The 23,597-nt window shown below is 44.0% G+C and overlaps 1 protein-coding gene across 5 annotated transcripts; it reads right to left on the bottom strand.

Moving 5' to 3' along the window:
• Positions 1–280: 280 nt before the first annotated feature.
• AREL1 (apoptosis resistant E3 ubiquitin protein ligase 1) lies at positions 281–23,594 on the bottom strand. 5 transcript variants are annotated; one of them, XM_032110938.1, is made up of 20 exons: positions 23,510–23,594; positions 18,348–18,609; positions 17,130–17,189; positions 16,238–16,464; positions 14,353–14,590; positions 13,197–13,366; positions 12,938–13,118; positions 12,017–12,264; positions 10,210–10,287; positions 9,564–9,705; positions 9,036–9,157; positions 6,994–7,069; positions 6,464–6,573; positions 5,786–5,965; positions 5,512–5,637; positions 5,188–5,317; positions 5,048–5,106; positions 4,768–4,857; positions 3,622–3,797; positions 281–3,437 (listed from the first exon to the last, which is right to left on the bottom strand). In XM_032110938.1, exons 2-20 carry the CDS (start codon positions 18,436–18,438, stop codon positions 3,335–3,337), a joined length of 2,607 nt encoding a protein of 868 aa, XP_031966829.1. In that variant the 5' UTR covers positions 18,439–18,609; positions 23,510–23,594; the 3' UTR covers positions 281–3,334. The 5 variants fall into 5 exon arrangements, with proteins under 5 accessions (XP_031966829.1, XP_031966831.1, XP_031966830.1 ...); XM_032110940.1 differs by having other exon boundaries at positions 16,268–16,464; XM_032110939.1 differs by lacking the exon at positions 23,510–23,594 and adding an exon at positions 19,973–23,167.
• Between the last annotated feature and the right edge of the window lie 3 nt (positions 23,595–23,597).

The following is a 23,597-nucleotide window of genomic DNA, read 5'->3' as shown; positions in this document are numbered from 1 at the left end:
TTCTTTCTAGCATTACTAGCTGCTTCACAACATTTTCCAGCCTACTTGCAGTGAGGCCTCACAGTGCCCTGCAAGCCCAGAGTCCTGCCTCTTCCCAAAAGTTCACAGGTCCTGGCTTCAGTCAGTCATCCTGAAAAGCTGCAGGTGTAGAACCACACCCTCCCCCCTGCAGCAGACCTCTGTTAGACACCTGAAGACCTGGAGAGGCCCCTTGCCCACAGACAGCACCAGTCTGATTCCCTCTGTAAAGCCCGGAAAGAATGCTGAGCTGAGAAGGCCGCATTTTTAAAATATTTATTTATTATACAAACTATTTACAAAATCAGCTACTACAACCACAGGCTTCCAAATTTTGGCTGAACTCTGCCAGAAATTCACCAGAGGGAAGTAGGATTTGACCTGTATCATCCACAGCTCCTGGTTTCTATAAACATGCAACGTGGCCTGCAGGTGCAGGCTGAAGCCAGGCCCCCTGCACCTCAAAGCAGCTTCAGGAAACACAGAACCTGTCTAAGATGGTATCAGGACCCTAAGGATTTCTACAGAAGAGTTTCTATTAAGTTGCAATAAATAAGGAGTAAAAAAGAAAAGTAACGAGCCTCTGCCAGAAGTAACATACAGTACAGGTGACCAAAGCACATCCCCATTGCCAGCACTAAGGGCAGCATTAAAAGTGACTGTACTGGGAAAGGGTGTAAAGCTAGAGACAAGTTTAGAAATATTGTGGTGGAACTCAGGAACATGGGGGCAGCCTAGGGGCCTGTGCAAACAGAAGGGATGGGTTTAGCTGACTGAGAGTACCCATCCTACTTCTGACCACACTTGCATTAAGAAGAAAGTCCTTGGCATCTTCACAGCTGCTGGGAAGTGTTGGGTGCTGGCTGCAATGAAATGAGAAGCATTTAGGAGCTCTTTCCAGCAGAAGAAGTCCACTCAGTGGTCAGCTACTTCATGTCAGAATAAAAAAAGGCCAGCTCAAGAGAAGAAGGGAGGAGATTCCTGAGGGAGATGTCACTGTCAGAGCTGGCCCATAGCTACAGGGCTGAAAACATCCTCAACCAGGTGAGGCTAATATGGAAAAAACACCAAGCTATGCCTCTCAACAAACTGGAGTTAAGCTGAGCACCACCACTTCCTCTCAGTCCCTGGAGGAAGCACTGAAGCGGTGGCATGGTGAACACAGGAGCTGTAACTGTACTGACCATGGAAGCCACCTGCCGTATAAATAAAATGGTACCGTAGTCTCCACCCAGAGAAGGTCAGAACCTTGCAGAATGCAGCCTGCACTAAAAATGGGAGAACAGCCACTACTAATGTGATCTGTCAGAGCACAACAGTGGCAACTATCAAGCTGGCAGCCTCGCAGCACCTCAGTGCCAGTGAGGGAATGAATTCACAAGGCAAAGAAATCCCCCTGAGTAGTCTCAATGTTCAGCTGACTGCTTTTTGGCACCAAAATGGCTTATTGTTTTTTTCTGTACAGAAGTAACACAGCCCAAGAATGACTAAGATGCTGCCTTAAAAACATTTTATAGATGTAGAATATTTCCCACAAATTCCCAGTCAATTCAACTAAGCTATACTTGAAAAGCACACACAGTAAACTTAAAATATCCATACTGTGCTCAAGTCTGACCGGATCAGCTTGAGGACAGCAGAAGGGGACTGAAGAGGATGATGTGACATTTTATCCAATACAGTCTTCTAAAATTAGCTCAGGGATGCCAGTCTGAGAATCCATTCTGGAAGAAATCCAGCAATTCCATAATCCAGTGAAAGCTTACATTGCAGGTAGTAGCAACACATTTCTCCCACTTTGACTCCTGCAGGCCTTTGATTTGAACTAAGGGACTGTAGAACGCAAAGGTCTTGAATTTTGCTTCACTGAAGAACTCATCAAGATTCCCGGGTTCCCCTTCCCTGTATTTCCCTGGGAAGGGCTGAATGGATTGCCAACTACAACAGACTGTAAGCTTACTTCTCATTCTGGTCTACCCACTCCTTTCCCCACGAGCCAGACAATGGTGGGTGCAGGCTGTTGAGTGACCACTTAAGTGAAATTCTAGCTAGCATTTTGTGCTGGAAAGCCAACAGCACTTAATGGAACATGTGGAAAGGAAAAATGAAGAAAGATGGTAAGAAGATTGGAAGGGCTGAAATCTAGCTGCTCTCCAGACACCAGCAACTCTCTGGACACTCTGCCTGAAATGCAGTAGAGAAAGAGAAGCCTCAGGCTGCTGCATGGTAGAGGTAGAAGCCAAGATCCTGTGGGATGCTGGGGCGGAGGTACCACGTTCTGCCCAGTACCATCACCCCAACAACGAACGCAAGCCCAGTGCGCACTGTAGCTGCTTATTGATCTGTCACTGTTACTACATAACATACATACCCTGAAGGTGAATGTGGGCTAGGCATTGGTGCTCAGCATTGAGGAATCACACTCATGCCCATACTCTCTCTCCTGAGGAAGGGAAAAGAAGGCAAGGGCATGGAACAGCTTCCTGTGCAACATCAACTGTCAGAAACATTCAGTGGAGGAGAAACTCCTCTTCCAGTTCATTTGCAGAGGCTAATTACCAGCCACTGCTGGAGAAGGGCGCTTCTGCGGCTGGACCCTGGCGGAGGTAGTACAGGATCACTGTCAGGGCCAGCACTTGTGCTCCGATGAGATTGTTTTCCTCTTTGGGTTACTCCCTCCAGTGGATACTGCCCTTTTTTCTCTGTGGCACAGGCAAAAACAGCATCCAGAGCAAGATGGAGAAGGAGAACCAGAAACCCTTCTGCGTCAGGTGCTGAAAGGATGGACAACTCTATTCTCCTCACGAGTCATAGTGAGATGAGATCTCAGGGAGCATCACTGGGGGAGTTAAGCCAAGATAAAGGAAGCTACTAAGACTTCCTATGAGCCAAGGCTTCCAGCAGAGCTCCATGCTGGTCTTCCGTCTTCCTCCTAGAGAGCTACGGTAAAGGCAGCTCAGCAGATCTCCTGCACCTCAGTGTAACTTCTGCTTATGAACTTCATCTTCTCACAGAAGGATGGGTGTACAGGGTGCATGGAAATCAAGTGCAATATCTCCTTGACAAATGCACCAGTCCTTTTGCTGTTTCACATTGAACCAAGGGGAGAACAAGGAAAAGGGAAAAGATGAGCTCTTGATGACGTATTTGGGATACAGAAAGGCCACACGACATCTTCTGGATGACAAATTCCTTTACATGGAGTCTTTGCTCTGCCTCCACTGCCCAAGTGAAGGGAAGGAGAACAAGCAGAGGATTGAACCTGGGTCTTGCCACAAAGAGCCAAGAGGTTAAATGGTCTCCTGGGAAGGGGAAATCACAGCATGCCAAATCCCTCACAACCCTCACTGATAGCTAGCTGCAGCATCTTGTGCACTTCTTCATAGGAGTCATAAGTAGGGAGGCACAGCTGGTTAAAACTGTAAAACAAAAGAAAAATTCCATTCAGAATCAGGTCTGAGAGGGAACCATCCCCATCAGCTGCCTTTAGATGGATTGATACAAGCATCACACATATTACATGACATACACTGTTTGCCCACCACAGCTAGTTGGTGTCATTCCCAAAAGCACAATGAAGTCCTACCACCCCGAGATACTTGCCAAGTGTGAGCTGTTGGCAAAGTACTGTGAGTTGGAGCTGCAATGATCTGGAAAGATGGACAGAGTGCAGCAAACCCTCCTGGGGGCAGCTGGGAGGAACCAGTAGTGAACTGCAAAAGCCTGGCCAGCTCTTCCTGCGTGAAACTGGAGACCACGGTCCAAAACCACCTCATGACCTGTTACAAACCAGGAAAGGTAAAGACAGGTCAGCCAGGGAAATCAAGCAAGCATATTAGCAACTTGCAAGAAGATCAGTCAATTGCCCTCACAAGCAAGTGTTCTGTTAACAGTTAGAATTGATTTGTTTTACCAGGGTGACACATAGAGGCAAGTATGACATAGTTTCTAATCAGTTAAGAGATGTCCCACACTACTGTCTCCCACCAATCCTTTCCCATAATGCAGAAAGGCTTCTTCTGCTACTACTCTCCCCACAGAGATTTTATTTTTAGAAGCACCTGCATAGGCAATGAAAACGCACTTCCTTCTTGCACTATGTTATTTTTTTGGCTTTTCACATCATCTGGTACTTCTGCAGGAAAGGGGAACCATCCCAGTGTTTACAAATTGAAAATACAAGTTTCTATCTCTTTTCATCTTGGGTGTTCTGGCAGCTCCCATTATTTTTCTACACAAAGCTGCTACTATTCCCATACCCCTCCCACTGGGAAATGCAGAAAGGGATGAGAACCATTAGGGGGTACAAACTTAGGCTACTACATCAGTAGTCTTTACCATAGCACTGAACTCAAAACATTGCATGTGGGCTGCAAACATGTTTTTCAAGCATCTCTTGGTATATCTAAGTATATCACCACGAACATCTTCAGTAGCAGTAATCCACACCAACTCCTCCTGACTCCCTGCTGACCTGTTCTTAATTAGTGCTGTGTTGGATTTTTCTGAAGAGACCACTGCTGACAATTTTTACTTACTGGTATCTGATTAAACATCACCTCCAGTCAGCCAGGCTGAAGGGATCTCTCTAGGGGGAAACATTATTTCATAAGGTGTGCAGTCCTACCTGACCCCTGAATTTTTCTGTTTGTCCTTCTGAAAACCTAAATTCCAACCAAGAAATCTGTCTTCTGCTGTATTTGGGATAACTGGTTTCAACAAGCAGGAAGGAGAAACCCTTTCATTTACCTTCTCACGGAAGTGCCAAGATCCTCCTACCACTACAGCATGTGCCTTGAAGTCACAGACACTGATATCTCCAGTACCACACATAAGCAGCTGAAAGGCAAGAGACTGCAGTCAGAAAGTGAGGAGCCCAGGAAACAAGGCAACAGCTACTGTGCAAATTACAGATGTTTAACGTGCTTAGAGAAGAAACATTTTGGCTCTTTCCCAGATCCAGAAAGCACTTCATTTGTCAGAGAGGAGGGGAAGTAAAGGTAGAGCTGCTTAGGGAGGCAGCGATTACCTCAAGCTCATTCTCATCAAAAATAGCCAGGAGGTTCTCAGGAACTAATTCATTAAGACCTGGAAGAGAAGAGAAGAGCAGCATGTGCTATGCCCTGGGACATAAAGGAAGACAGGAGCAGGGAGCAGGCAGCATGTTACCTTTCAGGAAGTGATCCACCTCCTCTCTAACCTGATTCGCCAGCCTGTACTGTGCAAGCAGATTTAGGTACAGGATTTTGTTTTCATTGGTCACTGGTACTTGAGCCCCTCCTGCCACCAGTTCTACCACCTGAAAACAGAACACTTGACCTGAGTGTGACCAGCAGCATTCCCCAAACCTGAACTCCCAACCACAAAAAAACGAAGCAAGGAGTTACTTTCCAGAGTAAGCTCAATTTTCTGGGGCATAGCAGAGTTCTCGGTCCCCACTGCTGCACACAGTAGGGGTTAAACTATCCCACCTTCGGGAACTGCCTCCCTCACCTTCTCCAGCTGTCCTGTTTTGCTATACTTCTCTTCAGCAAAGACCAGATCCATCTCACTCACATCATTGTTCAGTATGAAGCACACTTTGGATTTATAGAATTCTGGGTCATCCGTTTCAAAATACTGTGTGAAAGAATAAGAAAGCAGGGACATAGAGGGAATAACAAAAAAACCCCTTATATTGTTAGCCAGAATTCTGTGTCTGCTACTACACCAACATTCAACTCTCCCCAAACCAACACAGGCTTCAGACAGGGCTGGGAAACTCTACCTTGTAATGCATACGAAGTCCTATGATCTGAGCCAGGAAGGACCGAGTGAAGCGAGCTCGAACCAGCTGTTTGTAAGCACCGCCTAGAGATGATTCATAAAGACACTTTCCTACTAGGCGGCCCGCAAATTCATATACTTTGAGTCGTAAATATGTGGGACGCCCTGGGTTTGGATGCACCTGCAAAGAAGCAGCAAAATGAAATATCCAAGTACCAGACTGACTAGCACAAATAGCAAATACGGGACCATTTCAAGTTCCTACATCTCTCAAGCTGGTCAAGGAGCTTTAGTGTAATGTCCTCAAAGCCAAGCTATAGAAATAAAATGCCTAAGCCCGCCTAGGAAGACCATGAATGTTTCACATGCACAGGCAAGAAGCTGTATGAGAGCAGAAATGGATTCTGAAATATTTAGACCCAACAAAACCTCTAAACACTTTGATGTCACCTCCTCTTGCCCAAAAATCCAGCCCTCTCTGCTGACTTGCCACCCTCTACTGCTCATCCAGACAGTTCTTTGAGACTTCAATGGGTTAAGATCATTAAGCAAAGCTTTGAGAAAGCCACTGGAAGTGACTATGAAGGCAAGCTAAAGCATGAGTAAGGTAGCACACCACTTAACAGCAGCATTGTTTAACCATCAATGGCCACATTCAGCACAGGAACTACAGACTCACCAAGGCCTGGTTGTTATCACTAAAGCGGGTAAACAGTTGATTGGTGGTATCAAATAATGCCTTACAAATGAGCTCAAACCACTCTCTGCGTGGACCTCCCCAGTCCAGAGCTACAAAATAAAACAAGCTTGGTCATCCATGGGTCATCAGTTCAAGAGTTTCATGCATGCTGCCCAGTATTACTCAATGCAAGAGTTCATCACAATGAACAGCTCTGTAGCAACGTGGCAGTAGACAGAGACTGCAGAACTATAGGTTTTTCTCCCAAACCTAGTCCTAGTTGGTTTTTTGACTTGTTTGGGATTTTTTTAGGGCTAGAGGGGCAGGGTTTACATAAGGCTTCAGGTCCCTATATGAAGTAGGTATAGAATAGCACCAGCAGGATAAATCACTAACATCTGTGAGAAAATCAGTGGGCTGGAAAGCCACAAAAGGATGGACGTACTACAAGAAACCAGAATTTCAGACTAAAACTACTCCACTATCCTTCCTTTTGCTTCCTCTGCATATATATTCACAGGATAACTCACCTTCTTCATCCTGAAAAACCACTTCAAAGTTTTTGCTCCAGTCAGAAACAGAAAAATTTCGTGTTGCTTTAAAAGACTGAAAAATAGAAAAAGAAAACAGCAGCAACCATTACTGCTTGGCATCCGATAACCAATATGCAGTCCTGTACATGTGAACAGGCAAACGCAAAACCGCAATAGTCTAGCACTCTAAAGTATAAAAGTGAAAATTACAAATACCTATGGTCTAATTCTTATTTGTCCAAAGCCACAGAAGCCAATTCCTCATTTTCTGTTATGAGAAACATTATCCACACAAAATACACTTCCATCCTAAAACCAGTGTGAGGTCTTAGCACAGAAATATCACTCTCAAGGCTGCAGTACAGTATTGTTTAAAGTATTAAAATGCCTGTGGGAAGGAGCAATTTCTGTAAAGCACTTTCAGCCCACGAATTAGATTTAAAATAGGAATGTTTCAAAGAGCACTACAAAATAGCTTGAAGAGAATTACTAAGTTCATACTTACAGCAAGTCACGATGCAAAAAAGTAACAAAATACCCCAAGTGTCTAAAATTTCCTGTGCCCTGATTCTGGACTCCAATTAGAGAAATTTAAGAAGCTACATGGCAGTCTTCAGTCACACAGGTAGTTTTGGCTTAGTTTAACCTCAAGTCGGTTAGAGCATCACGCTACTCACACCTCTGGACTAAACACATTGGTCACATTCATTGTGCCTATCAACCTTGGTCACTAGAGCTTATATTTATTATTATGGCACTGGATTTGTCTTACTAGACTGTAACACCAATGCTCAAGACAGCACAGGAATTTCCAAAATAATAGGAAAAATTAGTAATGGAAATACTGTTTAGAAATGAAGTAATTTTTCCAAGCTATTAACTGAAACATAGTCTCATAAACACTGCAAGCTGGTACATGCAGAAAATATTCCAAAACACAGATTTATTGCATGTAAATTAAGGGAAATCCTAGCTACTCCTGTTTTCCTCAGAAACGTTCTTTCCATCTTTGTAACATTACTGTTGTGAGATACACATGGAAACAATAAGTCAGGATAACTGCCTCCCCAGCATACACAGCATTTAGAATGTAATTTAAGAACTGTATTATATGAATGACTAAGCTCTGTTTTGGAAACACAACAGTTCAGGTCAGAAATGATGAAGATTTTACCAAAGGACTCTACAGAATATTTTCTCATCACTCTGAACCACTACTAGTAGCCTGTTGATGCAAGAGTTTCACGCATGCAGCTCAGGAACATCTGACTTGACATCTTATCTTGCTAAATGGCTCTGTGCCAGAAAACCAGTAGATAAAGACTCGGGAGCTTTATGTTCTGCTCCCAAATCTAGTCCAGGTAGACAGTCTCTCTCCAGGTCTCAAGTTCCAATGTGAAGTAGGGACTGCATCAGAAGACCTCCTGCTTTTACAGGCTATGAATCCATTTACAGAATCACAGAATCATTCAAGCTGAAAAAGACCTCTAGGATCATCAATTCTAAACTTTGACTGATCCCTACCTTGTCAACTAGACCATGGCACTAAATGCTACATCCAGGCGTTTCTTGAACACTTCCAAGGATGGTGACTCCACAACCTCCCTGAGCAGTCCTTTCCAATGTTTAACTTCTTCCATGAAGAAATTGCTCGCCATGTTCAATGTGAACCTTCTCTGATGCAGCTCGATTTAATTTACCCTAGACATCTCTCAGGACTTAACCTACTCTGTGATAAGCTCTTTAAAAAGTTGAAGTTGCCTTAACTATTTAAGAAATTGATCAGACCTTGCTGCTCTAGGGAAGGAATACATCATTCCACATAACAACACACCAGAACACAGAGGAGCTAGTTAGTTTGATTTTTTTTTCTTTTTCCCATCTCAAGCTGCCTGCTGGCATCTGCCTTGAAACAGAGGGACTAACCATTTTTAGCATGGCTGCCCTAGCACATTCCAGTTTGGATTTCTTTAGGCACTGAGCGGAATAAAAAGGATGGAGGAAGCACTGGGCTTAAGTAAAATGACTCAGACACTCACCGACTCCAGCAGACAGTGACGGCTGACCTTCAGTGTGACCTTCGAATGAGGTCTTTTCATATGCACCTGACGTAGCTCTCGCTGAAAGAAGTTCACTTTGTCTTGGAAGGTTTCAGAGCCTCCTGAGAAGAGTGACAATTTGGGTGAGGCCTGAGCTGTCAGCACCTCAGACATATACAGAGCATTCCTAAGATTAACTGCACAGATCAGCTTTACAGCCCAGAAGTGCATTTACTACAGCAAGGTTTGGAGACAGAACTCTCAAGGTAGTTTTGCAATTAGTCTTGCTGGTATTCATACTCACAGGTGCACTTTCAAAGAGCCTGACAGAGAAGCCAAGCTGAAAAGGAACAGCTGCTGTGATGAAGTACATTCACTGGAAGCACCAACAGGAATAGAGCATGATACTCCAGGAACCAAAGTTCTCATCAGAAGTTATTCAGTGCTGGCAATCTTTATTCCCCAGGGAAACTAGCAGGCTCAAGCGCTAACTTCCTGACTACTGTACCCACCTCACTGTCCCTTTACCTATGTTTTTATGCAGAGAGCGAATGAAAGTGGCTGCCAAGATGTTCCTCTCCTTGCAGCTCAGCTCCACAGGGGGTTGGATCCCATCATCCACCACCAGTGTCAGTAATTTGTGCACAGGATCAGGACCAAGGTATGAAAACTAGCAGCAAAAAGATGCAAGAAAGGGTAAACCCATCATGCAGAAGGCACAGTATGTTCAGTAGACAGAGCAACACCATCTGTGCTCTTAAGACTTTCTCTGCTCACTCATGTGTATGTAGTTAACAGGAAAACTATTTCTAGCATCCAGACTCCAGTTAGGAGGCTGCTTTAAACTTCACACACAAGTCTAAGGGCTTCAATGGACACAATTACAGCATTTTAGCAAGGTTATGAGGAAAATAATCAAGAAATATGCAAAGGAATCAAGATTTTTGCCTAGCATTGGGACAAAAGGCAGGAAAGAGTGATAAGACTGGCTCTTAGTCACAATTAGCAAAACTTAGGCACTGAGAGGGAATTCCAGAGCAGAAATTCATGCCACAAAATGTTGTTCTGTGTGCGGACACCCTTCTCTCCAAAAGGAAAAAATAGACTGTGATTCACAAGGATGACAAGCTATCAACATGGAGGTGCAGTGACAGGTACATGGAAAGAGGCTCACCTTTGTGCCAGGACACACTCTAAAGGTGAAAAGGCGCCATGGAATGATCTTCAGGTAAAATTCTTTCACTGAGAATTGCTGAGTAACCAAAAGGAAAAGAAAATGTTAAATGTCACAGATCTGTTAAGGGTTGTCCCATGTCCCTGAAACACATTAGGCAGAGGACACATCCATGAGGCTAGACCTCCCTTCAACCCCAGGAACAGGTTTCTGTAGCATTTGGCACAATACATGAGAACCTTTAAAGCTCCACAGAACTGTAAGCACTTGTCAGCAAGACTTCACTGAGTGCATTTATGACGCATGTGGGATGCCAGCATGACACAGATTTTATAGCAGTAAGCTATTGTGTTCAGTAGAACGTCACCAGTCTAACTGGAAAGTAATCTTAAGTACACTTGAGAAGCTGAATTCAGGACAAGATTGTAATGCACTAACAAAAAGGTTTCGGTAAAAGTCACACCAATGGACTACTGCTATTACTCCCTAATTTTCACAACCATTTCAAGCATCTTTTAAAAAGAACTTGCAATAGCTAAATCCATGAGATTTGCAGAAATTTATTCTCAGTCTATTTCTGCCAGAACAAACTACTTACTGTGCAACTCCTGCCTTCTGAAGAGCAAGTGAAGATGAAATTTTAGCATCTTTAGACAAAAGAAAACCATTTCCTGCACAAACCTGTCCTAGCTGCAATGACTGGAAAAACTGACAAGCAGTACTGGTCCAGAAACAAGCCAAATATGAACAGCAACTCCTTAAAAGAAATAGCAGCACAGTAACAGTTTTCTACTGTTTCTATTTCTATATAGAGAGACACCCAGGGATACAATTATGCAATCCTAAGAATCACATTAACAACTTTGGCACCTAAAGGGAGCTTCTAACAGTACCCACTTGTGGTGATCTGCTTTACCAGGTAATGCAATAGAAAAGAGTACAGAAGTCCAAAACAATGCATCAAAGATGAAAAGATGCTGAGCTCCCAAGGACACAGCACTCAAAGTCAGTTCTTAGAGCCATGTGCAGCACAGATTTAGAAATCTCCAGCAGCTCCCTCCATCCTATAACTGTTTCACAGTCCTCTTTCTCCCTTTGGCAGGAAAGAAATTCCTGGATTAGTCTTTCACTTGGATATTTATCACTGCATTTTTCAGAACACATTTTAATAGATAGATGAACAAAGTGAATTTAAATTCATTAGTAAATTTAGAGGAATTTTCTTTCTAGTTTCTGAATGCTTTTAGGCAATAATAATGGAAAATAGTTACTGTTAACATACTCTTATAGTAAGAGAATCCTCAGTGTCTCCTGTTTCTTCTACTTACAAATTTACGCTTTGTTCTCTGACCATTTTTTCCCTTTTCTTTTGAGCAAAACATTCCAGAAACAGAACAGAGACATCAAATCTGAGAAGGTGAGATTCTCTTAAATTGAAATTTACAGGTATCAGAAACTGAGAATAGGAATTGCAGGTGTGACCTGACAAAAGCAAAGGAAAGGCAAACAGAATATCTACTGAACAATCAGCAAGAAAGTTTCCAGTAGGCTTTGGATCAGTCCTAGAAAGATCCTAAAAATCTAAAAACACGACCATAAAAATTCAAGTTCTAAAACACCATCCTAAAACTTCCAAGGCTCATTTTAACATTATTCTCAGTCACAAGTTCCATGTTTGCCACAAGCAAACCATTTTTTAACCAAATCTGAGGCACCTGAATCTGGAGCTAAGATATAGAGCACAAGGAAGCTCTTCAGTTACAGCACACTTTAAACATGCACTCAAGTGTGGTAACTTTATATCTACCTTAGGTGACACATAGCAGTACACTTTTTTAGGCTTCTTCACTTTCTCGGGGGTCTGGCTGTCAGAAGGAGAATCTTCATCTTCATCCTCAATTGCAGTAGAAGGACGGCGCTGGGAGGAGCTCAGATGCACCGGTGGAAGTTGCCACTGAGTGTTCGTATAACTAGGAGCATCGTAAAGGTAAGCTTCAAAATAAATACTGACACCTGAGGTGGACACATTGCGTTCTACAATGTTCTTTTCATTCTCTGAGGGAAATAGATATAAAAGAGTGGTGTAAATCCTAATGGAGACAAGAGTGAAAAAGAATGCACAGGCCACCACCAAATCAGTGACTATGACTTTAAAGAAAAGGATCCAAAGGAAAACCTGGTCAAGTGAAACTTTGATAAAGAGAACCCAGGAGTGGGATGAAAAGATTTCAAGACAGCAGTTTGTCTGTTAGTGACAAAGCATACAGAACCTCTCTCTCAGAGCACCAGCCTGAAGGCATAGCCACTTAACACTGAAGTCTGGCTCACTCCTGAAGAAACCAGGAATTATAGCATTGTTAAAAAAAAAACAAACCTCACATAGGTTACATGCAGTGTTCTTCATCCATACAACTTATAACACACAATACATGACTGGCTCAGATGCCAACTACTAGCAAGCAATAAAAATTGCCTAATTTCAGAGGTAAACCTCCTGAAATAGGGGAAAAACACTTGTTTTTGTCTGCTGATGGAGCAGAGAGTATCAGCCCTCAGAGATCTCCCCTGTTAGAAGCAAATTAATTTACCTTAGTATTTTTAAATGAATAGGCTTTCCTTCAGCATGGCCAGCCTGCAGGGAAGCCACAAATAGCTCTGCTACATGAGTGTACAAAGCACATTGTAAGAGAACACCTGGAGAATGAATACTGAGTAGGTCTTGACTCACCACTTAGAACAATGATGTCAAAATCACCATTGCTTATGGGCTGGTTCTGGTAGGAGATGCAGGCATGGAAACAACCCCTAGAGTGCAAGGTGAGTCGGAAGAACACCTCACAAGTCTGCCGATTGGACACCACAGACTTCTCAAACACCACGTCAGAACTCTCTTCTTCTTGAGGACCCAGCTAAACAGAAAACAAATTAATAAAAGGAGCTCTCCAGCTCACCTGAAGTCAAGCAGCCAGGGGTGAGGTTGCACTCACCTCATGGATGGAGAGGCTGTAATTGTGCTCATCTATCAGGGACACGGAATTGCTGGTGGGATTGTCATACTCATCTCTGGGAGCTATCTGCAGAGTGTGCTGCTGCCCACAGGTCAGCACCAGAGTGGAGAAATGACAGACAATTTTGGTTTTGGAGGGAACCACCATTCCTGAAGCAGACAACAATAATTTAGAGTCAAACAAATTCCAAGGTGAAGCTTTAAAAAGCAAAAGAAAAGCAACTAGGGACACAATACCCTTGAAAATGGATCAAATCTAAACACATTCTGTACCCCTATATTAAAAAAGCAAAGTATCTGAGGACTGAAGTATATGGTGTAGTGCACAGCATGTGCCTTGGATCAGAGGTTTAATACTAATAAAGCAAACCCAGTTACTAGTCCTCTAAAGAATGCTTTTCCACCATTCTAACTTTCTGCTCAGGAACTTGCTCCCACTGTTCATACAAAATATAAGCTAGCTGACACCTAAGAAAACCTGCAAATGCAGCTTACCAAACAAACTTTATTGGGGTTAAACCTGAGCTTCTTCTTTCGGAAGGGATATTTTAGCAAGCTTTGTATCTATTCACAAAACAATGAATAGAAGTCCTTTCGATGACAACATGTACATGAGACAAAAAAGGTGCCAATTGGGGTCAAAAAAACAAAAGTAGAAAAAAACAAATTTTAGATGGATAAAAAGGAAACGTTTTTACAAAAGTGTGTAATCAAAGGTATCAACTGCTCCAGAAGCTTACAAGAATAGAGTATTCAGAAAAAGAAGAGGCAAATTATGACAGTATTTCCAATTCAGATACAAGTAACTCAATACCTTCACAAAAGGTGTTCTCTGACTACTAGATGGATTATGAAGAAATTACTACAAAATGGAGAACATGACAGAAGTGGATAGGGATTTTAAGTAGCACTAATGACTTATTCTGTAAAGCAGTTTCTGTTTTGTTATGCACTGGTAGTCACAAGTGTGTTTTACTCATGGGTCTGCTGCTGGAATCTACACGTGGCAGGAGGAAAATGGTGAAGGGTAACCCCTTCCCTGTCACCTACCTATTTTAGCTGGAAACACATTTACCTAAGGGCCTCCAATACTGCCATATCTACTTTGAATCCTTACCGGGCCACTTAGATCTTACCTGGCTGGAACACCTTGTAGTAGGGGCTGTAGGCCACATTCAAGCCACCGAGTTTTACAGTGATCTCGTATCTCCCAGCCCTGCGCACAGTGAAAGCCACTTTCACCACATTGGAATTGGGCTCTTGAAGAACTTCCTGGGTTACAGGAATATCAATTGCTAACTCCACATGGCAGATGTGAACTCGCAGCCCCACAGGCCTGTGAGCAGGGAAGGGTTGCCCATTTTTATAGAATAACTGCATGGGAAACACAGAAGTCCAGGTCAGCAAAAAACATACAGTGCACAGAGGAAGAGAAAACAAGTTGCCTTAGGGAAGGGCAAGTACCTCAGCTCAGCAAAGGAAAAATAACTAACAGACAGCTCTGTCACACAGACCGTGTTCTCCAAAACGAACAGGGACAAGTGGGCATTGAACAGCCCCATTCTCTTTTGTGCTGGGGTTCAAATGCATGCCCTGAAAAGAACATGCCTCTAGGCATTTCCCATCTGCACTTGTAGTGCAAGTGGAAATCATGAAAACCCATTAGCAAAAGGAAAAAAGTAAAGCCATACCCTTTCAGAGAAACAAGCAGATCTTGTTCATTTGTACAGCTAAGCTCTGAAAAAACTCTTACAAATTTGTTACAGAAAACAGTGTGATGAAGATGCTGACCTAAGGAGCTGACCCAGCCTTTACTGCTAAGAAAGCATCATAATGAAAACAACACGTTAGATAAAATCACAGGCAGCTCAATCACAGAAGTGATCTCCTGGACAATTTCAGAAGGTAACATACCTCAACCACTACTTCCTTACAAGGAAAGAATTACACCTTGAAACTCTATATGCATGGCTCTTCAAGAGCCAGCAGCCTGTTGGCCAGAGCCTGCCTGCCATCTGCAATCAGCCTGCAGTCAGAAGAAAGTTACTATTCTTCCCTGTTTCTAAGTAAGGGAGGGTGTGCGGCCTGAAGTCGTTTGCATCTTGACTGACATCAGGAGAAACTAGTGAATGCAAAGCTACTGTTGATGAATAAAGGGCTAAGCAAATGGGACACAAGCATGAAGTGGAAGGGCACATTGCTGGAGCTGCATGAGTGTCAGTAAGGTGAAGGAAATAAATTTAAATAGCAGGAACAGAACAAGTCCCTTTCCCCTCAGCTTTTTTCACTGCCTGCCCTGGAATTAGAACTCTTCACTCACCACCAAGCAGAGGGGTTTTCTTCACCTTCCCAAGAGGGATGGGTATGGCAAACTAGTATGAACATTCTTTTTATTTTGATACCCTCTTGGATGGGAAGGTGGGATTAGAAAGATGGGCACATAAGCCCAGCAAAACCTGCTCAAACTTTCTCCACATAGTTCCAAACTCTCTGTGTTCACTCATCTTACTTCCCCTAGACTTGGCCTTTTGGGATTAGAGGGAAACAAGAATCTTTGGCAGGTTTTTCCAGGTCTGACAGAATAACAGTCCATTTTACAGTAATGGGGAGCGGTCATGAAGCTTTACAGCTCTTGGGTTGGTAAAATGCCCATTCCCACACCCTCAACTTCGGCTGCACAACCAAAAGATAGCACCAAAAAAGCAAAAGGTTTGTTGAAGGCAAGGCTCAGCCTACCCACTTCCCAGCAAAGAAAGAAGTAGTCAGGACAAGCCTGATCTCCTCTGGCTCTTCAGAGGATTCTGAAGACAGGAGATTAGATTTTAAGAAGTGCAAACCTCAAATATGCCCTTTCAGAGTTTTGCAACACATTAACAGAGCAGAAGGCATACACAGATAGCTTTCCTACTCCTCAGTTACATCTGGCTTAGCCCCAACAAAAAAATATTTGAAGAGCCCATCCCTAACTCAGACCTCTGTTCCTGCCCACAAAGCTGCATGGAAACAAAAATATTGCCTTACATGCACTCGGAAGGCCATGCTATGGCCCACCTCATAGGGGTCCTTCCAATCCCAGGAGATTTTGCAGGACCGGGGATCCAGATAGTTGCCTCGCACGTAGTCATAAATAGTTCGCTCCCCTCGGCGTTCCCGGTCCTCATGCTGAAGGAAGCTGACTATACGTGCGGCAAGCTCAAAGAGGAACTTAATGGTGAAGAAGAAAGCTACAACAGATACTGTGATCCCACCTGCAGCAAGGAGAGAACAAAGGGTGGTTGCAGCAGCCAAGGTGGCTGAGTCAGGCTCTAAAATCCCCTCTGTATCAGCCCAAGATGTCTTTTCATTAATGATATTCTACTCAAATGCAAATTAGGTATTTAAGGGCAGATGCTATTGCCGTGACACATTTATGGTTTGTGTTATGATACAAGTAAGGTTAGAAAATTACCAAATCTCTTAAAACTCTGCAAATGACTTCAAACAAAGGAAATAGTTAAAGGTGGTAGAGAGTCTCAGGTAAGGCTTGCAGACATCCCAACAAAGACATGGAATTCCTTCAAGTTGCAAAGTTAGAACTACAGAGATTCCTGTAAGGGAAACAGTCAGATAACCACACAAGCTCCTGCACATCACATTAAGGGCTGGATTAAGAAGCATCACAGAGGCAACAACCCTCCACTAGTTCTTGAAAGAAAAAGTAAGGGGATGGATCAGGAATTTGGTCAATGAAAGGACTTTAGGAACAAGAAGAATGGTTGAGAGGCAAGTCTGCCAGGTGGAGGGCACAGTGTGGGGTGACAGTAACTTCATGTTTGTTAGGTAAACTCTAAAATTAAATCAAAGGCTTTCAAGAAACCCTTCTAAAGCCTATGGAGAGGTCAACAAATACAGTGGCAGCCTTTCCTTCACTTACCAATAATGTAAAACATCAGGTCCCTTCGGTGAGACAGACAGCCGAGGATCACAGCTGCATCTAGAACACAGAATAGGCCAAGTCCAGTCCAGTGACTCTTCCTCACACACACTGGCCTAAATTTAATCTATGATTCCTCAGAAAAAATGCCTATTGATCATTTGTCCTTCTTCCAAGGACATTCCTAAAGCATATTCCATAAGATTGAAATATGTGAACAGCACAACATGCTACAATTAACAGTTCTCCCTTCGTCACAGATTCCCATTCAGATTCAGGGATCGATAAGAAGGACAACATATCATCCCTCTGAAAACAGTGAGAGCAGGCTCTGGGTACTGCAGGAAGGAGATACTTTTTGCAGGATCACCAACTTCAACAACAGCGGCCAAAGCCACTCATCCAAACTGTCACACCTACTTGCAAGTCACAAAGTTAACTTCTACTCTGATACGAAAGCACATTACAGAGCCACCACCAAAATGGACAGAAGTTGACCCTTAACCAACAACCTTAGAAGAAAAAGCTATGGAATAAAAGTTGCAGACAAGACCATCCCCATTTGTTCAGAACAAACAAAACCCTTCTAGGGCAGATTCAATCTATTTTTGCCCTGTAAGTCTACTACAGAACATACGAATGCAACTGGAAAAGAGTCCATTTGCATTTTCCAACTCAATTCTGCGGAGTGGAGCATCTCTGCTGAAACTCTTACTGATCAACACAAAAGCTAAAACCTTCTGTCTGTACACCATTAAGTTTAGAGCAATTTTTAGAGACACCAGTCTAGACTCAAGTTTTCACTGAGGGGACTGCTAAACAAACATGTAGTAAAAATACCACACCCAGAAAAACAACATGCTGTTTGGTTGATAAGACATAGCTGACAGATGGAACAAGAGCAGCAGCAAGGAACACATGTGACAATTCGACAAAGGATTTGGCATACAGTAATGCATACAATATAGCTCACCATGTCACCATTCAGTTAGTGAGAAGCTACATGGTGCATCCAAGCTGCCTTTTTTTTTTTAAAACAAACACAAAAGGGGAGTTATTCATCAGTCATCTCGACAGCAGCAGTAACGGACATCAGCATGCAGAAAGCTTAAACAAGGTATTTCCCCCCAACAATAGCCATGACTTTCCAGCCCAGCAAATCCCCTTTGCTGGCCTCAGCACATAGTCCACCCCTCCAACCAAAGAGCAATCACATACCTTTACACAAGTGCCCATGTTCTAAAAGCCAAAAAGAAGGTACCCATTCTTCAGCATCCTTCCACTTTGTGCCCCAATCTGGGACAAACATCAGCAAGAAGAGACCATATAGAAGATCATCACAGAAAGAGTAATTCTTGGAACTTGCATCACAGAATCACTGCTGAAAGACAAGGACTTGAGCACAGCAGTTTCTTCCTCTTTGTGGGAAAAGGGTTGTCCTGCAGTGCTGTTTCCTTTAGCCTGCAGTTAGCTAGCTTTCCTGGAAAAGTAAAAAAAAGGAGAGAAAAACGTTAGATCTCTCCATTATGGATAAATCTAGCAAGCAGAAACACATGAGAGATGCAAGATTCAAGAGCATCACTAGACATCAAGTCCATGAGAGGTGCTATAAAAGTATCACTGTTGATGAGGTGCAAGGCTTCATCATATCCTCAACCTCTATCTGTCACAATCTCATTTCGTTATACAACCCCCTGAAACTAGCACGTTCAAGATGGAACAAAACACATCCTTGCCTCCATAGGTTTCACAGAGCAGCTAAGAACCTGCATGCTGTTTGTAAAGGAGTATTAAGGATGGAAGCACGAACTGATAGCCTAGGAGGAATACAGAGAGATTGTCTCAGCAGCCAGGGATCAGGTTAGAAAAGCTAAAGCCCTGACAGAACTAAACCTTGCCAGGGATATCAAGGGTGCCATGAAAACTTTCTATAGGTACATTGGTGATAAAGAAAGACCAGGAAAAACATGCACCCTCTCCAGAAGGAAACAGGAGACCTGGTTACCCGGGACAAAGAGAAGGCTGAGGTACTCAACAACTTTTTCCCCCTCAGTCTTCACCAGTGAGTGCTCCAGCCACACCAACCAAGTCACAGAAGACAAAGGCAGGGACTGAGAGAATGAACACTATACTAGAAGATCAGGGGGATTTGTTACAAGGGCTTGTAGTAATAGGACAAAAAGAAGGACTTCAAACTGAAAGAGGGTAGGTTTAGATTAGATATAAGGAAGAAATAAGAGTAGTGAGGAACCAGATCAGGTTGCCCAGAGAAGTTGTGGCTGCCCCATCCTTGGAAGTGTTCACAACCAAGTTGCATGGGGCTTTGAACAACCTGTTCTAGTGGAAGGCATCCCTGCCCATGTCAGGGGAGTTGGAATTAGATGGCATTTAAGGTCCCTTCCAAGCCAAACCATTCTATGATCAGGTAGCCCTTCAAGTCCTCATACCCAACAAAATGCTATATTCTGTTCTCAAACGATTTTGCCCAGATTTAAAGGGCTATTTATAGTCAAGCCTCAAAAAAAAAAAGAAAAAAGTTTTTCACAATTCTTGGACCACAAAGCAAACTAGATTTTGGGTTTGGTACTGTTGTTTTAGGTATTCAGGAAACTGAGATCTTCATAAGGGATTTCAGTTTCAGCAGCACTATCCACTAAATTACAGTTTACTGTCAGGATTGAGATAAAAAAAATTAAAATTTAACAGCAAGGATTGACACAGCCCACAAAAACCAGGACACATGCCAGAAGAAACACCACAGAGCCTACATAATCAGTATCTACTCATTCAGAGCACAGATTACATAAAAGGAGTGAGAATGAAAAGAACAGAGTCAGGCTCACCAAGGCAGCTGTCTGTTAAGATAGTCACCTCTTCTGGGGATGTGATGTGCTCCTCCCACCTGCCAAGCTGCCAGTTCAGCTGTCACTTGGTCCTTAGTCCTTCCTCCTCTGCCTTCCTCTTCAGATGGCTCTTATTTCCCTCCATGACAATAATCATACAGATCTGGCTGCCTTTACACACTTCTATTAACCTTTCTAATGCACATGAAAATCAACCGGTAAGCCTGTGCGGAGCTTTTTGGCTGCGCTGCAGAAAACAGCCAGACTCACTGTCTTTTCCTCACCCACATCTCAAGGAAAGTCCCACCCACTCATCTATTTTCCTCCTTCCTCTACTTTTTCTCACTGCAACAGTGTTGCAGTCCCCAGGGCATAAGTTCTCATTCTCCTCCTAGGTAAAGCATCGGGTTTCTAAGCTCACAAATCTCTGTGTGTTAAGGACCACAGACCGGGCAATTTCCTTGGTATTTTAGTTGTTTCACAGTACATATCCAAGATGTGTTACAAATGACTGGTTGAAACTCTGCTCCAGCTTGGCCTGGCTGTGGAAGGTGTGTGGTTACTCCCCACACAGCTGGGGAATTTCACAGGAACTTATCAATATTTACGAATCCACAAGGTCTCCCTCCAGCATCTTCCAGAACCTCTTCATGTCACAAAAAACCCACAAAGATGTCTCTGTGGGTTCATCTACTCAAGCTATTTCTGCTTCACTCCACAACTCCTTCCCTTCTGTGAGGTACACCACAGGCCACACAGCCTCTCTCTCAAGCATAAAAAGAAAGATCCATCATTTAAACTACAGGGCTTTTAAAGTAAATTGGAACCTGAATCTCTTGATCTGGTTTGCACAATTTCTGAACTCGATGGACAAAGGGAATCAGTTATCTCAGGTATATTAGTTAATCAGCACAGCAACTTGACATTTTATTATCCCTACATGATGTGGTAAACAAGATACCAACTCAGGTGGTCACCAGAGATGAAGTGGCTCTTACACAGTCAACTTCCTTCTAGCTTACTCACTGCCAAAAGCTTTAAGGGTGCTCTTGCAGCTGGAATACATTGAAGTGAAGAACCTAGCTGCAAGTAGGTGGTATCAAAGATACATTGCCACTCGACAAAATGAAGGTGTGAATTAAAACCGTATCTGTGCTAAGAACTCCTGGGTAACAATCTGGGAAACAAATTCTGAAAAGCAGCAATATAAGGGGCCATCATAGCTAGGCTGGAAAAAAAAGTGCTGAATTATCCAACAGGCCTTAGTAATCTTGATCCAAGGACAGAGCAAGCAATGGTCTCCTGCCACCTGCAGGGAAAATGGGGATTTGGGAAGCTTCACCTTGGTTTGACTCAAGGAGACGTACTGGCATAATCAGGATAGACAGCATGGAATCATAAAATAAACTGCATTAGTGCCATTGCTTCTCTCAAGTCAGCAAGGAAAGCAAGTTGTGATGGGAATACATTTAGTTTGTCTTACTGCTGCTGTTGAAGCCAGAGGAACACAGTGCAGAGCTCCAGAAGGAAGCAAAGTGTAACCACACACATACAAAAGGAACTGTAACACAGTAACACACGTTCATGTGGCTACAGCTACAAACCCAGCGAGGGGCATGCCATACAGAACGGATGTACTGAGCTCCTAGGAAATCTGCTGTGCCTCTTAATTTTATTTGCACTGATAAATTGCCATTCTTCTCTTAACAACAAACCTTTAATTTTGTTTTAAAGCCTTTTTGCAGGTTAATACTACCTCATCCAATCAAAATAAGAGAACCATTTACATCTCTATGCAGAATCTCTCTCTATCCACGTGCACAAATGTCAACCACCAATGGCACGTCTGTCTCATGCCATGTACAGATGACTATTCTCTAGGGAAAGAGACAGTATTATCTCACACTAAGTAAAGCATGCACAAACCAACAAACAGGAATGCCCATGAGACCCTAACTTTAAAATACATTCACAGAAAACTGAAAAGTCAGCGCAAAAAGCACTAAGCAGGATCCAATATCGGCTGTCAAGGACAAAAGCTGCATCAATGGTCAGTGTCTACAGAAAACAGTCATTCTCTTACTAGGGATGGAATTTGTCATATGCATTTACATACAAGCCCTATAAAACAGTGGCAACAAGAAAACAAACAACAAAAAAAGAGACTTCTGTCAGCTGCTTAAGTCTAAGGACTTTTCACTGCAAATGAACCACCACCAGCACTGTCAGCTCCTCCTGTCCTCAAACACAGCAAGCCAGCCAGATGGCAACTTTCAGGCCAGTCTCATCTTAACACCAGCTCTGCTTCCTGAGCCAGGACAAAATTCAGCACCATGCCCAGCTGCACATCAGTGGGGAAAGTAGATCACCCCTTTCTCCCTCAATTATTTCGCTTCCCAAACCACAGAGGGAAACTTAAGCAGCATCATGTGAGCTCCACCAACTGCATTTCCTCAACCAACAGTTAAGCTAGGTATGATCACTCAGGCGGAAAGCTCAGCTGTGGTTTTCCTAATAAACACAGTTTTTCTTTCAGTCTAATTCTCTTCCTCATTGACAGAGCATCAGTCACAGTTCTACAGAGGTCACCACTTCAGGAAAAAACTCCTTAGTGGTTCTTCATTGGCTGCTTTTTCTGACCAGCACACCAGATAAAACCGGTTGTATTTGGAAGATAACAACAGCTACAAGATCTCACTAATCCCGGAAGCTTCCGTGAGAAGGGCCTCGCTCTCTCCCTTCCCTGCACAGGGCACGAGAAACCAAGTGCCCCGGACCAGTCCAAGAACTTGGAGAACACTTCCTTTCATGTGCAGAAAAGACATTTTGGGTCAGACGACACCATTATGGCTGCAAAAAGTACAGCTAAAAAATTATGCTCATTCGCTAAGATTTCTGGTCACAAATACAGGTAAGATTCAACGATAATGACAACCCACTGCTTTTCATTAGGAAGCTCATGAGCTAGAGCGTGGGAAAACCAGCACTACATTAACTCTTAAAGAAACCAAAACAGTCCAGCAAGCTCAAGTGAGTGGGCTGAAGACCTCCGTAACATCCCAGCTCGGCTAAACAGAGAAGAAGAGGGGGAAGGAGGGCGATTGGTGTGCTGCGGTTCCCCTTCCAGTCCGCACCAGCAGTGGGCTCGGCGGGGCCACCAATCCCCACGGCCTTTCCACAGGCGCCTGCTCGCTCCCACCTACCCCCCATGCCCCGACACCCCCGCAGCGCCGCGCAGACGGCGAGGCCAAGCCGAACTGAAAAGCCGGAGGCCGCCGCCGGGATGCAAGCCGGCCCTTCCCGCTCGCCGGGAGCCCCGGCCCCGCCCGGCCCCGCCGCGGCCTTCCCGGAGCGATCCCCGTCGCGGCTGTTCAGGCCCACCGCGGGTGCTCCGGGCCGGCAGCGGAGCCGTCATCCAGGGGGACGCCCGTCACGGCGGGGCGGCCGTGCTGCGGCTGCAGCTCCCTCGCCCTGGGAGCCCGTTCCCCACGCCGGAGCCCGAGGCGGCGGGGAGGGAAACGCCGGTACCGCCGTTACCGTGGTCTCCGACGGCGGCCGCAAGCCCGCAGCCGCTGCCCCGCGCTGCCGCTGCTCGGCGCTGGCAGCCGGAGGTGACGCGCACCCG

This window comes from Corvus moneduloides, chromosome 6 (genome assembly GCF_009650955.1).
Source record: "Corvus moneduloides isolate bCorMon1 chromosome 6, bCorMon1.pri, whole genome shotgun sequence".
Lineage (NCBI taxonomy): Eukaryota > Metazoa > Chordata > Aves > Passeriformes > Corvidae > Corvus > Corvus moneduloides.
This window is presented reverse-complemented; position numbering and strand designations above follow the sequence as displayed.

What these genes read in the sequence shown, in the direction of transcription:
- AREL1 (XM_032110938.1), bottom strand. Translation starts at nt 18,438, where the DNA reads ATGTTTGTCCCAGATTGGGGCACAAAGTGGAAGGATGCTGAAGAATGG. An exon ending in GACTTCGTATGCATTACAAG is followed by an intron (nt 5,638 to 5,785) that starts GTAGAGTTTCCC and finishes TCTTTCACACAG; the next exon opens with TATTTTGAAACGGATGACCC. An exon ending in TTGCCAACAGCTCACACTTG is followed by an intron (nt 3,438 to 3,621) that starts GCAAGTATCTCG and finishes TTTGTTTTACAG; the next exon opens with TTTTAACCAGCTGTGCCTCC.